We start from the raw sequence: 14,870 nt of genomic DNA, 5'->3' as shown, positions 1-14,870 counted from the left end.
CGGATTCTTGCGTACTTTAATATCTCTGAGCTTGAACATTCATAGTGTTTTGTGGAGTTTTGTATGGTCTTGATGAATCTCGTAAAGTGAAGTTGCATGCGAAAGAGTTTTCTATTGTTTAAAAAAAATGTTTTTAGTCTTCAAGGGTTTTGTTAGATCTTGAAAAGATAGTCGGATGTTGTGAAGTCTTCATTTGTGGGGTCTTGATAAACCTTGTAAATTCATAAGTCCAGTAAGGTTTCTTTTTCAAATAATTTATAGGCCTCGAAAAACTTTCTAGATTCCTAGGTCTTATACAGTTTTGAAAAGTATTGTGACGAACTTTAAAATGTCTTTTTAGATGTTCCAGAGCCTTGTTGGGTTTCGAAGAATCATTTCATGTAGAAGAGTTTTGAAATATCTTGAAAACTTTGGAATGTCTTCTAGTGTCTTGTAGGGTTTTGTATGGCTTTGTTCGGCCTTGTTGAGTTCTTCAGTGTGTTGATGAATTCAGAAAAGTCTTATAGTATCTAAAATAAACTTGTATAGACTTGAGCCTTGGGGGCTTCTGTAACGTCTTATGAGGCCTTGAAGAGTTGTGTAGAGGCTAGAGTCCTTTACTGATTTAAACAATCTTTTCCGATTTAAAAAAAAGCATGTTGGGTTTCAATTCATACACAGTTTTGAAGTTTATGAAATCTAAAAGTGTACTTTTTTATGGTTGATGACATAACCGTAGGAACCGGTGGGGGGAGAGTTCTGAGTGTTAAACTCCTCCTCCCACCCCTTCTCCATAAGGGTCCAAAAATGGAATCGAGGTATTCTACTCTACACTCAAAATTTTAAAATTCATAATCAAATTATGATAATAGAGCAAAGATATTCAAGGGTAACTATCTGCACTAAAAACTTATGCAAGTATATCAAAATCCCATCCCAAGTTCAAAATTTTGCTACAGGTTTTCAAAATTTTCTCACTTGTTCATACAATAAGGTTGTCAGAATTTTTTCAGCACGTATCCGGGCTGTTTTATATAAAAACCTGGCAAAATCCGGGTATTTGATTTCATTATTGTAGACCAAAATCCAGGAAATACCGGGATATTTTGTTCAAAACCTAGAAATTGTTCATCAAAAATCTTATATTTGCGAATATTAAATTTTAAATTATAACCCATTTTGGTGGTCCACATTCCCAAAACCAAAATTCTATTCCTACATATTTTCATATTTCGTATTTCGTGATTCTGATTCAAGTTTTATTCTTGATTTTCAGTTCGAATAATCATAAGAAATTAGAAATGAAAAGATGCTTTGACAACCTGGTTCAAATTTGGTTTTGCATTTCATATCAAATTTGAATCATGTTTTTGGAAAATCACATACATTTTCAATATTTTGATAATAATTTTCCAAATATGGAAAAAAGAAGAATGTTGATATATATTCAAATAAGAAGTTCTAAAACTTTATTATAACACACAATTTGAACATTTGAAACGTCTAAGTGGCGATCCAACATTGAAAACTCAGATTCAGATTTATCATTTGAAATTCACATTTAAAATCAGATTTACAAAACAGATTAAAAATAAATAATTGAAATAGTGCATGAAGATTAAACCAGCACTAAAGAATTGAAATAATAGATTCAAAAATCAGGCTCTAAGACTTGGCTCATAAAATTCTAATCTGGAATTAAGATTTGGAAATCGTTCTTTTTATACATTTCAGAAATCGTATAGGAATTCGGAAACAGATTAAAAGATCAATTTTTGAATTCAGGTTTAGAATTCAGATTCAAAATTCAGAATAAGATTCAACTTGTGAATAAGTTTTTCAATCAGCATAAAATTGTTGAGAAATTCAAGAGAACACGATTTTAAAAATTTGCTTGTCAATTCAATTTCCAGATTTCAAATTTTTCACAAAATTCAGCTGAAAATCACAAATATAAAGCAGAATTTGAGTTAATTTGCTGAGTTTTGATTCATCCAAAATATCCCAAATTATATTTAAAAAAAAAAATCATTCACAGGATTTTTATCATGGAAATGATTCTTTATGAAAAATATTTCCTGTTAAAGAAACATGTACCTGATCTTCACCTAAAAATTCTGCACAAAATTCTGTATTCTGTATTTTAAACAATATTATTAAAATTGCAGTTTTTTAAAAGCCAAATTCAAAACTAAAAATATAAATTTAGTTCAAGTTTGCATCAAGCAAATTTGATTTTTTTTTTATCCCTCTCACTCTTTTTTGGAATATTTTATTTATTTTCATCAAAGGTTAGAATTTTGGAATTTTCAAAAGAATTTAGAAGATTGGGCTTTTTTGATTTGAGTATAGAATAAGCTTTATTTGAAATTGAAGGCTACCCTAAAAAGAACTTGTTTTATGCTCAAATCCAATAACTTTGATCTACCAGACTTTTAATCAAAATGAAAAATTTTAACCATCGATGAAAGCAATTTTCATATTTGGTTTCTAGATGTTTCATTAAAAAAAATTAGCCCACCTTGGGTTTTAATTTTTTTTTATTCGTGTGTTGTTGGGCAAAAAATTGTAGGTAAAATTAGTCAAACTCTACAAATCTCTTCTCTATCAGTTACTCTAAAAAGATCGCTGTTGGGATTGTTCTTAAAAAATTTTGTTAGATCTTTTAAAAATTTAGTAGATCCCTGAAAAGTCGTAAAGAACCATGGAGTAACTTTAAGAATATTCTGATAGTTGAAGAATCTTCTTAGGTCTAGAAATATTTGGAAATGTCTTGAATAGACTCAAAGCCTTTGTTAGGTTTTGAATAGTCTTAGAGAGTTTTTAAGGGTCTTATAGATATGCTAAGGATCTTATATAGCCTTGAATTCTTTTAGAGTGTGAAAGAAAACTGACCTGAAGTGTTTCAAAATACTTTAGAAGGTCTTGAAAACCTTTGCAGGGTTTTTTTTGGGCATTTGCAAGAGTCGATATCAGTCTTAATGAATCTTGAAGAGTCCGGAAGTGTCATGCTAGTTATTTTGAAGACTTTTTTTGATCTCGAATATTTTTTATGGATTGCAAAGTTTGAAGAGTCTATTAAGATAGTTTAAATTATCTTTTGTGGTCTGGAAAAACCTGTCCTCAAGCTTCTTGTAGAGAAACCTCCCAAGTAACCAAACGTCGCATAGCTTCTTATTCTTGTGCATTCAAAGTTCACATTTAGCTGAATAAAAGGTACTCGAGAGAAATAACAACCATTTGGCGTAAGTGCTCAATTTTGACTTCTGAATGAACCTGAAAAGTCCATAGAAGTATCCTGAAACATTTTTGTGCGATCTAAGCGACTTACAAGTTTCTAAAATGATATTTAAATGTTGTGCTATCTGATGAACTCCTAGAGAACTATTTAGTTCCATGGGAAACTTCTAACGAATTTTTTTGTTCCATGTGAAACTTCTTATGAACTTTTTAATTCCATGCAGAACTTCTATGGAACTTGTGTGTTGCTCGAGTAGTGAATTCTTCACTTGATTTTTTCGCATTCGTGTAGAATTTTTTTTAAAGCCTTTTTACTTGGTAACAGTTCAATTTATCATACTCATTTAGATTTTTTAAGATAAAAAAATGCCCTTCTGCCTAAGTCGATGGCGAATTGAACGAAAATGGATGGAGGAAGAAACATAAAAAAGTAAAAATTATTTGGGAAACGTATATTTATCAACTATATTCGAAGCGGCGAATATCTAGGTATATTCCTTTTTTGAACTGCAAATTAGATACAAATATCACAAAAAAAAACTCAAATTTAATACGCGCCCTTACGTTTTAATTCAAATGTTCCAGGTTTTTTCGTATAGCAGCCCTCGTTTCACAACTTCTGTTTATAATATTTGAAGCTGGTTGTTTGCTATTTTTAATTCCACCTTCTTTTGAAAGGATAATCCGTAAATTATTTCAAAAAGATGTTTTAAATACCAATGAACCAGAAAACAACCGTGGTACAAAGGCGTGCTATATGAGCTCACACCACGGAGGTTCAGGTTCAAATCTCCATTCAGGTATATTTTTCAAATACGTGTAAGTCGTTGAAAATAGAAAAAAAAATAGAAATAGTAATAAAGATTAAAGCACTTCAAAACTTAAATTTAGGAAACAGCTTATTTGTGCTATTTTTTCCCAATGTTCTATTTAAAGCTGAATAGCCTTCTATTCAACTTTGATTATGGATCTTGAAAGTATCAATAAGAACTTAAAGTTTCAGCTGTGTAGAAGACTATCGAGCCTTCAACCAGAGCTGAGTAAGCTTAAGAGACCATTCTATGAAACTTTTGGTCTGTTTGCCATCCTCTAGATTCTAGACAAATTAGATAATGTTTTGAAGAGACTTGTATTGCTTGGAGTTTTGTGAGGTCCTGAAAAGTCTTAAAAAGTGTCAAATAATCTATTAAGTTTTAAGATTTTTTAAGAAAATTGAAAATCTTTGTCAAGTTTTGAAAAGTCCAGAAGGATCCTCGGAAATAACTTTGTTTTTTTAAGACTTAAGACTTTTGGGTCTTAAATGTTTTGCACTATCTTGAAAAGTTAGAATGGATTGAGAAGTCTTTCTTAAAAAGTGTTGAAGGGCCTTGATAAGCATTATGGCGATTTTTGTTGGAGTTTTGTGTTATCTCGTAGCGTCCTTAATTGAATGTCTTAGGGAAGCGAATAAAAAAAGCGCATATCGAATTTTCAAAAAAAAATTTCCCATTATATTAACCTCTTGAACTCAGAAGTACAACTTCTTATTTTTTCACCATACTATCTCCACTTTCATCCCATCATGCTGCGAGAAAATTGGTTGGTTCTCTGCACAAAAAAGGACGCATCCAACTGCTTCCAAATTGGTGCAGTAGTGTGATGGTACAAACCTTATTAGCTCAGTTTCTCTCTATCCGGATAGGGGTTGTCTTTACACGTTTCGATGCCAGAGCCTGAGGAGCTGTTTGATGCAGTTGTTGCCAAAAAAAAAGTATCACTCCAAAAGAAGAAAACAATCCAGAATCAGCAGTCCATTTCGTTTGATTTTGCGACTTTTGATGGCTTTGTGACTTTCTGGTGTATTTTTTTCCTCCATAATCTGAGAGTGGCTCAAATGACAAGTATTTTGCTTTGGGATGCTGCCAAACTTATGTGTATCAGTTTTATTTTTGTTTAAAATATGACAAAATATGATTTCGAATGCGCCATTCTTGGCAGCTGGTATCCATCTGTATGGATTGACCTTCATTGGAAGCTAACGTTGATCCAACTTAAATTCAAATAAGCAAATTAGAAAAAAAACTCTTTTTTTAACAGCCTTTCCTTCGAATATACTTAAGAAAATTAATTCAAAAGATAGAAACTGAACCTAATCCCTTTTCTGTTTTTTTTTCTCTTTCCAGACAATAGCATCCAATATTGAAATAAAAAGTAGCGCTTTGTAAAGCGCTGACAAAAAAAAACAAAATTCTCTTCGAAAATTCGGGAAGGGAGAAAGTTATAAATCAGTGAGAAGTGAAATTACCTTGGGAAAAAAGTACCATTAAACGCATCAATCCGGGAACAAAAAAAATAGCACACCGGAAAGCTCCTCCAAGCGAGAAGCTCTCGTGTTCCGGCTTATTAAGGAGCAGCAATAGCAGTTCCGCTTAGCACAATATTAACAAGAAAATAAACCAACAAGGTATCTACAACAAGTTATTCGAGGCACCCAATCTTCGCCATCATGAGTTCCCGGCACGCCTTCTACACCGTCGAGGTGGGAGACACCAAGTTTACGATTCTGAAGCGCTACCAAAACCTGAAACCGATCGGATCCGGCGCACAGGGCATTGTATGGTAAGTGTATGAACGAACATCCGTCGATGTTTTGCTCATTTTTTTTTCAGGGAATTTTTCATAGACGTTGATTATTATTATTATTATAACTGTTCTTTCACTCAAATGAAGGAAATGAGGATACATTCAGTTGAAAATTACATCAGTTTATTAAAAACATTAGAACCTAAACTTTTTTTTTATCGAATTATGAATTTGTTTTGGCAACAAAGATTTTTAAGGAGGCTGCTGCTGATTGTTTGTTTTGATTTGGCCTTCCGGTGGAAAAGGGCAGATTGGCTTAGTAAGCGCAAATTTTTAAGGCAGCTTCTGCTGATTGTTTGCTTTGGTTTGGCCTTTCCAATGAAAAAAACACGGAATTTGCTTAGGAAGTACAGATTTCTAAGACTGTTGCTGCTGATTGTTTATTTTGGTTTGGCCTTCCTGTGGAAAAAAAGACGGAAATGGCTAAGGAAGCGCCGATTTTTAAAACTGTTGCTGTTTACTGTTTTTTTTATTTCGCCTTCCGGTGGAAAAAAGACAGAAATTGCTAAGGAAGCACTGATTTTTAAGGCTGCTGCTGTTGATTGTTTTGATTTCGCCTTCCGGTGGAAATGGACGGATTGGCTTAGGAAGTGCAGTTTTTAAAGGCTGGTGCTGCTGATTATTTGTTTTGATTTGGCCTTCCGGAGGAATAAGACGAATTGGGTTAGGAAGCGCAGAATTCCAAGGCTGCTGTTGCTGATTATTTGTTTTGATTTAGCCTTCCGGTGAGAAAAACGGAATCGGCTAAGGAAGTGCAGATTTTTAAGTCTTTTGCTGCTGATTGTTTGTTTTGATTTCGCCTTCCGGTGGAAAAAAAAGACGGAAATGGCTAAGGAAGCGCTTATTTTTAAGGCTGCTACTGTTGATTGTTTTGATTTCGCCTTCCGGTGGAAAAGTACGGATTGGTTTAGAAAGGGCAAATTTTAAGACCGCTTCTGCTGATTGCTTGCTTTAGTTTGGCCTTCCGGTGGAAAAAGACAGAATTGGCTTAAGAAGCGCTGATTTTTAAGGCTGCTTCTGCTGTTTGTTTGTTTTTATTTCGCCTTCCGGTGGAAAAAGACAGCATGGTTTAGGAAGCGCAAATTTTTAAGACAGATTCTGCTAATTGTTTGTTATGTTTAATTTTCTCGGTGGATAAACACGAAATTGGCTAAAGAAGGGCAGATTTTTAAGACTGTTGCTGCTTCCTGTGGAAAAAAGACGGAAATGGCTAAGGAAGCGCCGATTTTTAAAACTGTTGCTGTTTATTGTTTTTTCTTATTTCGCCTTCCGGTGGAAAAAAGACAGAAATTGCTAAGGAAGCACTGATTTTTAAGGCTGCTGCTGTTGGAGATTGGTTTAGAAAGCGCAAATTTTAAGACAGCTTCTGCTGATTGCTTGCTTTAGTTTGGCCTTCCGGTGGAAAAGACAGAATTGGCTTAAGAAGCGCTGATTTTTGAGGCTGCTGCTGCTGATTGTTTGTTTTTATTTCGCCTTCCGATGGAAAAAGACAGCATGGTTTAGGAAGCGCAAATTTTTAAGGCAGCTTCTGCTAACTGTTTGTTATGATTAACTTTTCGGTGGAAAAACACGAAATTGGCTTAAAAAGGGCAGACTTTTAAGACTGTTGCTGCTGATTGTTTGTTTTAATTTGGCCTTCCGGTGGAAAGACACAGAATTGGCTTAGGAATTGCAGATTTTTAAGGCTGCTGCTGATTGTTTGTTTTGATTTCGCTGCCGGTAAAAAGGTCGAATTGGCTTAGGAAGCGCAAATTTCTAAGGCAGCTTCTGCTGATTGTTTGTTTCGGTTTGGCCTTTCGGTGGAAAAAAAAACACGGAATAGGCTTAGAAAGCGCAGATTTTTATGACTGAGCCTGCTGATTGATTGTTATGATTTGGACTTCCGGTGGAAAAAGACGGAAATGGCTAAGGGAGCGATGATTTTCAAGGCTGCTGCTGATTGTTTGTTTTGATTTCGCCTTCCGGTGGAAAAGTCCGGATTGGCTTAGAAAGCGCAGATATTCAAGGCTGCAGTTGATTGTTTGTTATGATTTGGCCTTCCGGAGGAAAAAGACAGAATTTGCTTAGGGAGCGTAGATTTCTAAGGCTGCTGCTGATGATTTTTGGTTTTGATTTGGCCTTCCGATGGAAAAGGACGGATTGGCTTAGGAAGCGCAGATTTTTAAGGCTGATGCTGCTGATTGTTTGTTTTGATTTGGCCTTCCGGAGGAAAAAGAAGTATTGGCATAGGAAGCGCAGATTTTTATACTGTTGCTGCTGATTATTTGTTTTGGTTTGGCCTTTCGGTAATTAAAACCGAATTGGCTAAGGAAGTGCAGATTTTGAAACCTGCTGCTGCTGATTGTTTGTTTTGATTTCGCCTTCCGATGGAAAAAGGACGGATTGGCTCAGGAAGCGCAGATTTCTAAGGCAGCTTTTGCTAACTGATTATTTTGATTTGGCCTTTCGGTGGAAAGGACGGATTGGCTTAGGAAGCGCAGCTTTTAAAGGCTACTGATGCAGATTGTTTGTTTTGACTTGGCCTTCTGGTTGGGAAGGCTGTTGACAATAAAATTTTAGAATTTGAAAAGCTTTTGCTGAGAATGGAATATAGAATTGAGATGAAGGATATTTGAAATATAAAATTTTGATTTAGAGAAAAACAAAAGTCGGTAAATGAAAGATTCTATTGAGATCAATTTGAAAAAGAATGTAGAGATGAGATGAAAGATATGCAGAAATGAACTAAAATTTGTAGGATGTGGAATATGGAATAAAAATTAATAAATAAATTTCTATGGCAATGTTTGTTATTTTGGCAACACTAGGTAAAACAAACAAAGCAAAGTCTGTCATTGATATATTCTTGTGAGTGTTCTTGTGAAAAACTTTCATACAAGTTTAAAATGTGCCATAATAGTGTTGTTGTCCATTGCATACTCTCCAAGCATTTGAAAAATGTGCTCCGGGAAAGAATTTGCTCCGCGATGTTTATCGTAGACAAACGATAACTACCTTGATGCGAACAAAAGCCCACAAATATAAAAACAAAACCACACACAATTGTTTGTCCGTCTTGAGTGCGCGTGGCAGAAAATTTTTGATAAATTAATTCCCACTATTTATGACTCAGAAGTTAGATGAATTAATTTGGCATAATTGATATTTCGAGGAAGAATGACCCCAACGGGTTAAACTCCTATCAAAAAAGAAAAAAAATCATTTTTATCGAATTTTTCTTCAAATTCACTAACCATCGGTAATTTCCTTAGTTCAAAAAATTGTTTGAAATGAAAATGTTTTCATTGATTGTTAAAGGTATGATTTTTCAAGAACTTGACGTCCTGTACCAAAATAATCTCGATAATATTGTTTGTGCCAACAATTGTCCATCCGAAATCAAGCCGTCAAATTATGAATTCCCCCGGTGACCGAGGCATCAGACACAGCTGTTAATGTTTGTTGTGATGGAATCTCTCGGAAAAACAAAGCCAAAGCCCATTTTCGTTTATCGGCACTCAAAAGCCCGGCACAACACAGCACAGATAGCAGAGCATCGTCAGTCGACAGATGGCAAAAATTTTCTCCCATGGCCATCATCTTGTGACGGCAACAAAAATAACATCAGATCAAATTTCTTAGTCGGCTCCTCCGGAGGAAAGAAAAAGTATCGAAAATTGTTGTCCATATAGACTGTTTTGCTTTTCCCAGCACCTTCGCCCAATCCCAACTCATAGAAGGAGAAGGACTTGCCAAAACGGCTTGGGAAAATTCAATTTTAGAACCCATAAAACCGATTAAATCTTGTGATGCATGATGCTGCCCTCTGTGTTGCTGGATGCCATCTATTGGGTATCTTTCTCTTCGCCCGATTTGCAAAGACCATTATATTATCTTTGGGCTGGAGATAACCAAAATAGGATTCCTTTTTTTTCGTTTTTCAAGCTGCCGGGTGATGGAAAGGAATGTTTTCGGTGTGTTGGGTAACCTTTTCTGGGGGCAAACCACCCTTTCCGGTTCATTTCATTACAAACAAGATTTTTCGAACGGAATTTAAGACAATTTTCAATCATTTAAATTTTATTCTATATACAAATATCTAATCCAATTAGAAACGTGTTGAAATTAAAAAAAAAAACAAACGAGCAAATAAGAATAAATTGATGCAAATTTGAAAAACTTCTAAATCGATTCAGACGTCAAATTCACAAATAAATAGAAAACATTTCCTAGAGAAGTTTTTCCGCTCCTCGTATAACAAACGACCAGAATTTCTTCCCTTGCTGATAAAGGAAATGCCCAAAACCGGAAAACCATCCCTTTTGAGATTTTCCGATCGGTGATAAAAATCCCACCACATCTACCAGCCGGTAAACTCAAAATATACTAAGGAGGAAGGGCGAGTTTCCATTTATCATAAAACTTGTGGAGATAGTAGTTTTTCAATCAGTTTACGCCATCCGTTTTAGACCCAGTAAGTCGGTCGAGGGATCGGCCAATCCCTTCTATTAGATTACTTCCGGAAGCTGGCCACTTTCAATCGGTGATAGGAAATCTTCTGGATGGGTTGTTCGAAGCTAGGATCAGGGGAAGGTTTCGTTCGGTACGAAAATTTTTGATGCGGATAAGTATAAAAAAACAGTTTGGGGTAACATTTCTATACGTTGTCCACCTAATCTGTGTGATTTTAACACGCACTTTATATTCGAGAGGCAAATATTAAGTTAAGAAATTTTTAAGAACATTTAATGTATCTTCAAAATCGTTCCCATTTGATTGACTGTACGGTTTTCGAGGGAATTAAAAACAGTTTCACCTGTGAATATTGATTCTACCTTTTAAACCAAATTACAAACTTTGAATTGAAAGTTTAATTTAATACATGCATTTTAGTGAATCGTAAGAGAACATTTTGGTTTCATATGAGGCACCTTTGGAAATTTCAGTTCTACGAAGAATGAATTTGATGAAAAGTTCAATAAAAGTTACTGTAAATTCAAATGATTCCAACAAATTAATTGATCTTACTCATGAGTAAATAGATGTCAAGTTTTCTACAAATTTGAGAGAGCCGAATAGCTGTGTGTGGATTTATTATTCCCTTTGAAGGCTTTGTTTGTGTTAAGTTAATTTTCGTTTGTCAACGATGAAGGTCATTGAACAAAGTTTTTTTCTAGCGCACGTTTTTGTGATGATTGTACGAAGTTTTGCAATTTTCTATTTTGGCACATCTGATCATTTAGGGTCATGTAATTTCAGCTCAAGAGAGCTCTTGACCTATATTTAACATGTTTTTTGTTATGAGCGATAATAGATATGTCCCTTTTTCGCCCATGAGGAGCTTTTCTCATGGATTATATCGTCTCAAGGTCTTCGAGTTTTTACAAAATATCGAAGAATATGCAAAAAAGTAGAGTGATTGCTGTTTAAAAATCCAAAAGATGCGGTTTATAAAAAATTAACTGAGACCTTCAAAGAAAGACGTACTTTTGACTCATTCGTTGTTTCAGTTTGCTCTAGGGGCGCGGTGCATCATGACTTTTTGCCAACAGTTTTTGTGTAAAAATGAAACTGCTGCATTTACAATCTTTGATGACTCTGTGTTTATATTATTTTGAGTTTATTGCGGTTCAAATAAATAAGATGAAATAGTTAGAAAGGTACAGATTTCAAAGTTGTTGCTAGACTTGTTTAAAGATTGTTACAGTCCAGAAAAAAAAGATGGTGAAGATGCATGAAGCATGGTCAAACAACGGATTGAAAAAGAGTTGCTAGCCTTATTTTGAGATTTTTAGGCCTTACGATGTTTTCGGAAAAGCTATCATTTACAAAATTATTCCGGCTCTGATAGTAATACAGGGTCCGGCAATTGAAATGAAATTTTCATGAAGAAATTAGTTTAGCTAGCTTCAAAATAAGGCAATTTTTTGAAAATCTGTTGTTTCTGAAAACCTCCAGTTTTTTTTTTGTTGTAAAGAATAAGCTTTCCAATGCAATTTGTCATTTTTCTACACAAATAATCACTAATCACTAAAAAAACACAGGAACAAATTTTGGTAATCCGTTTTTACAAAAGATGCGCATCATAAATATCTAAAATCTTGCCTAACAAATATTTTTGATAAAATGTCACCCTGAAAAGATATAACGAAAACTAATGTTTTTGTAGGACCTCCCTAACCTTATGAAAACAATTGGCCATCAATCTTTTATTTATTTATCTTTTTATTTTATGTTTGAAATCTTCCACAAAGTTTCAGATTCTACGAATTCATAGAAAAATGTAGGCCTCTATCTTAACACAGTTAGAAAATAATTTTCATATCTTAGTAACTTTATGAACCACCCTAAAATTATTTTATTCAAAATGACCGCCTTTAGTTTTTGTAAAAGTTTGTCTCAGACATTAAATGCTTCAAACTTGAGAGGAAAGACGCAAATAATTGTTTTCCGTTAAATTTCATTTCTGGACCACTAATATATCCGAACAAGAATATCTAGGCAAAATCAGAATCTTTGATTCAATGGAATATACAGGGTGGCCACTCACTTGGGAAAGTCGAGAAATGCAGTCAGGATTCAAAATGCATCGGGAAAATGCGATGGAAAATCGGGAATCCCTCCGAGGGATCGAGAATTTTTTGCTCAGCTACTAAGTAGTGCATATATTTCAGTTCCTCTAATGCTACATCTTAACTAAAAAAAAATGAATTAAACTCGAAATTTTGATCACCTCAAAAAAAAATTAAAATTGTAGACCACAGTCCAGTTGTTACCGAGAAATAGCCGGTAGAAATATGAGTCGTTTACTTTCGAGAGATTTCTCGAATCGTTAAATCTTCATATAATGAAACGGTTGATAAAAAAAAGGACCTACTTAAAATGAATAAACTTTCAATAAATGTGTTGCATATTTACGAGTTTTGAGGCTTATTTTCTAATTTATGTTAGAATTTAACATGTCCAATTTGATTAGGCTTAACTGAGCCACTAAGAAAATTTTGAAACAACACTATTTGAATCTCATTTACAAGACCAAAAAGGAATATGATTGACGAAAATTAGTTTCTTGGCTTAAACGTGTTTGATTCAGCTGATAAATTTTGTCTCTTGTAGGAATGATTTGTACATTCAACTGTAGTTTTTTAGAAAAAAAAATGCTGATGACGTAGGGGAACTAGGGGTAAAACGCCCACGTTAAAAAGAATCTTTTATAACTCTTAAATGAAGAATGCAATCCAGTAAATTCGACAATAGTTTTGAAAGGAGGACTGCTCTTCACCAAATTATATAAATAGGAATACTTGAATTTCGAAAGTTGTTCTAAATTTCCATTTCGTTTGGGGCAAAGTGTTACGTATGTGTGTACCCAAACGCGCCGGTTAACGTTTAATAAGTGTTTATTGATTTAAGTGCCCCCGAAAGTCATTGCCAGGTAAAAATTTAATTTTACTTACTTATAATATAACTTCAGCTATGCTTTCCAATTCAATATATAAATTTCTTTAAAAGTGTTGTGATGAAAACTGCATATAAATTTAAACAAATATAAAACATGCTTATACACTGCCGGCCAAAAATGTTTGATCACCCTCTTAAAAACATGAAAATTTTGGTCGACCATATTTTAAGTACATTGCAAATTTTTCGCAAAAATTAAACAAAAGTATTTTAATAAGCGTGAAAAAAGAATTCGAATTTTGAAAATTGGTCCATCACATCCTGAGATGATCGGGTTTGAATGTTAAGTTCGGTTTTTGAAAATGTCTCAACTTTAAGCTTAATTTAAGTCATATAACTTCAATATAGGAGGTTCAAAACCACGATCTCTTGAATGAGATCAAATGAATTCCAATATGTAATAAGATGGCTGAGATATGGCCGATCAAAATTTTTATGTTTTTGAGGGGGCGATCCCAAACTTTTGGCTGGCAGTGTAGATAAGCGGACATGGCGCGCTTTGCCATGCCTCGACATGTTTATTAAAAATCGTTCAAATAACAGAAATAATAATTTAATTAGAAAATTTTTCGTTGTGTGATGTATGTCAAGACCAATGTTCATCATTAGAACACATGACAGGTGTTTTTTTTGTTCAAATTCGAGAGCCCTCAATCATGAATCTGTAATTTAAATTTTGATGTTATGGGTTTCAATTTGTTTTCAAGCGGATTTGCGAATTTGAATTTCAAATGATGAAGTTGGTTCTGATTTTTTCAATTTTGAACCGCCATTTTTTGAAGCATTGTTAGATTTGTTGGGATTCTGCATAACAATGAAGTTTAGGAACTCTGAATCTAAACATGAAACGAAAAATCAAAATGGTATCTGGTTTTCTTTTATTTTAATATTCGGAAAATAATTATCCAATTATCGAAAATGAACATTAGTTTAAAAAATCATGAATCGAAAAAACTGAAATGTAAAATTACTTTTGAACCAGTATTTCAAAACAGTGTTTCGTTTCTAATTTCTAATGATGATTCGAATTGTAAGTCAAGAATCAAGAATTCTGAATCCATCAGAATCGCAAATATGAAAACAGAAATAATTTTTTATGAACAAGTGAGATAATTAAAAAAAAACTGTAGTAAAATTATGAATTTGGGATTAGTTTTTGAGGGAATATTTCGAATAAATTTTAAATATCGGATATTCCTTCGTTAAACTTTCCAAATGTGATAAAAACGAAATAATTTTGTTACATTTTTTTCGTAAAGTTTTTCAAGCTGCAAAAGCTCATACCTGTCTCATTCACGAGTTCATATTTTTTCATGAATTTCAGCTTAAATGACTTATTCATTACAAGTCAAGGTATAACAACTACTAACTCTTAATACATTTTAAGAAAGTCAACATTAAAAAATTCTTTTCTGAGATTTAAAAACATGTTAGCTCATACATTGCATCAAACATTAAAATGGGGAGATATTTCATAGGTAAAATTTCACTAAAATCAATTCACTTAACTTCCTTTAGACCGAAATTTTTGAACAACAAAACAATAAATAATGTACAAATTTCAAGCCCTGGTTCAAGAGTTTTTATGT

The 14,870-nt window shown here is 33.7% G+C and overlaps 1 protein-coding gene across 2 annotated transcripts in view; it reads left to right on the top strand.

Moving 5' to 3' along the window:
* Positions 1–14,870, top strand: part of LOC129759459 (stress-activated protein kinase JNK) — a 50,531-nt gene that overhangs the window by 15,947 nt on the left and 19,714 nt on the right. For both annotated transcript variants that reach the window (XM_055756925.1, XM_055756924.1), the window contains exon 2: positions 5,382–5,817. In XM_055756925.1, coding sequence (XP_055612900.1) covers positions 5,705–5,817 — 113 coding nt within the window. In that variant the 5' untranslated portion in view covers positions 5,382–5,704. The remainder of the gene's footprint in view (positions 1–5,381; positions 5,818–14,870) is intronic.

This window comes from Uranotaenia lowii, unplaced genomic scaffold (assembly GCF_029784155.1).
Source record: "Uranotaenia lowii strain MFRU-FL unplaced genomic scaffold, ASM2978415v1 HiC_scaffold_160, whole genome shotgun sequence".
Lineage (NCBI taxonomy): Eukaryota > Metazoa > Arthropoda > Insecta > Diptera > Culicidae > Uranotaenia > Uranotaenia lowii.
The sequence above is the reverse complement of the archived record's forward strand: the minus strand, read 5'-3'. Positions and strand labels throughout refer to the sequence as shown.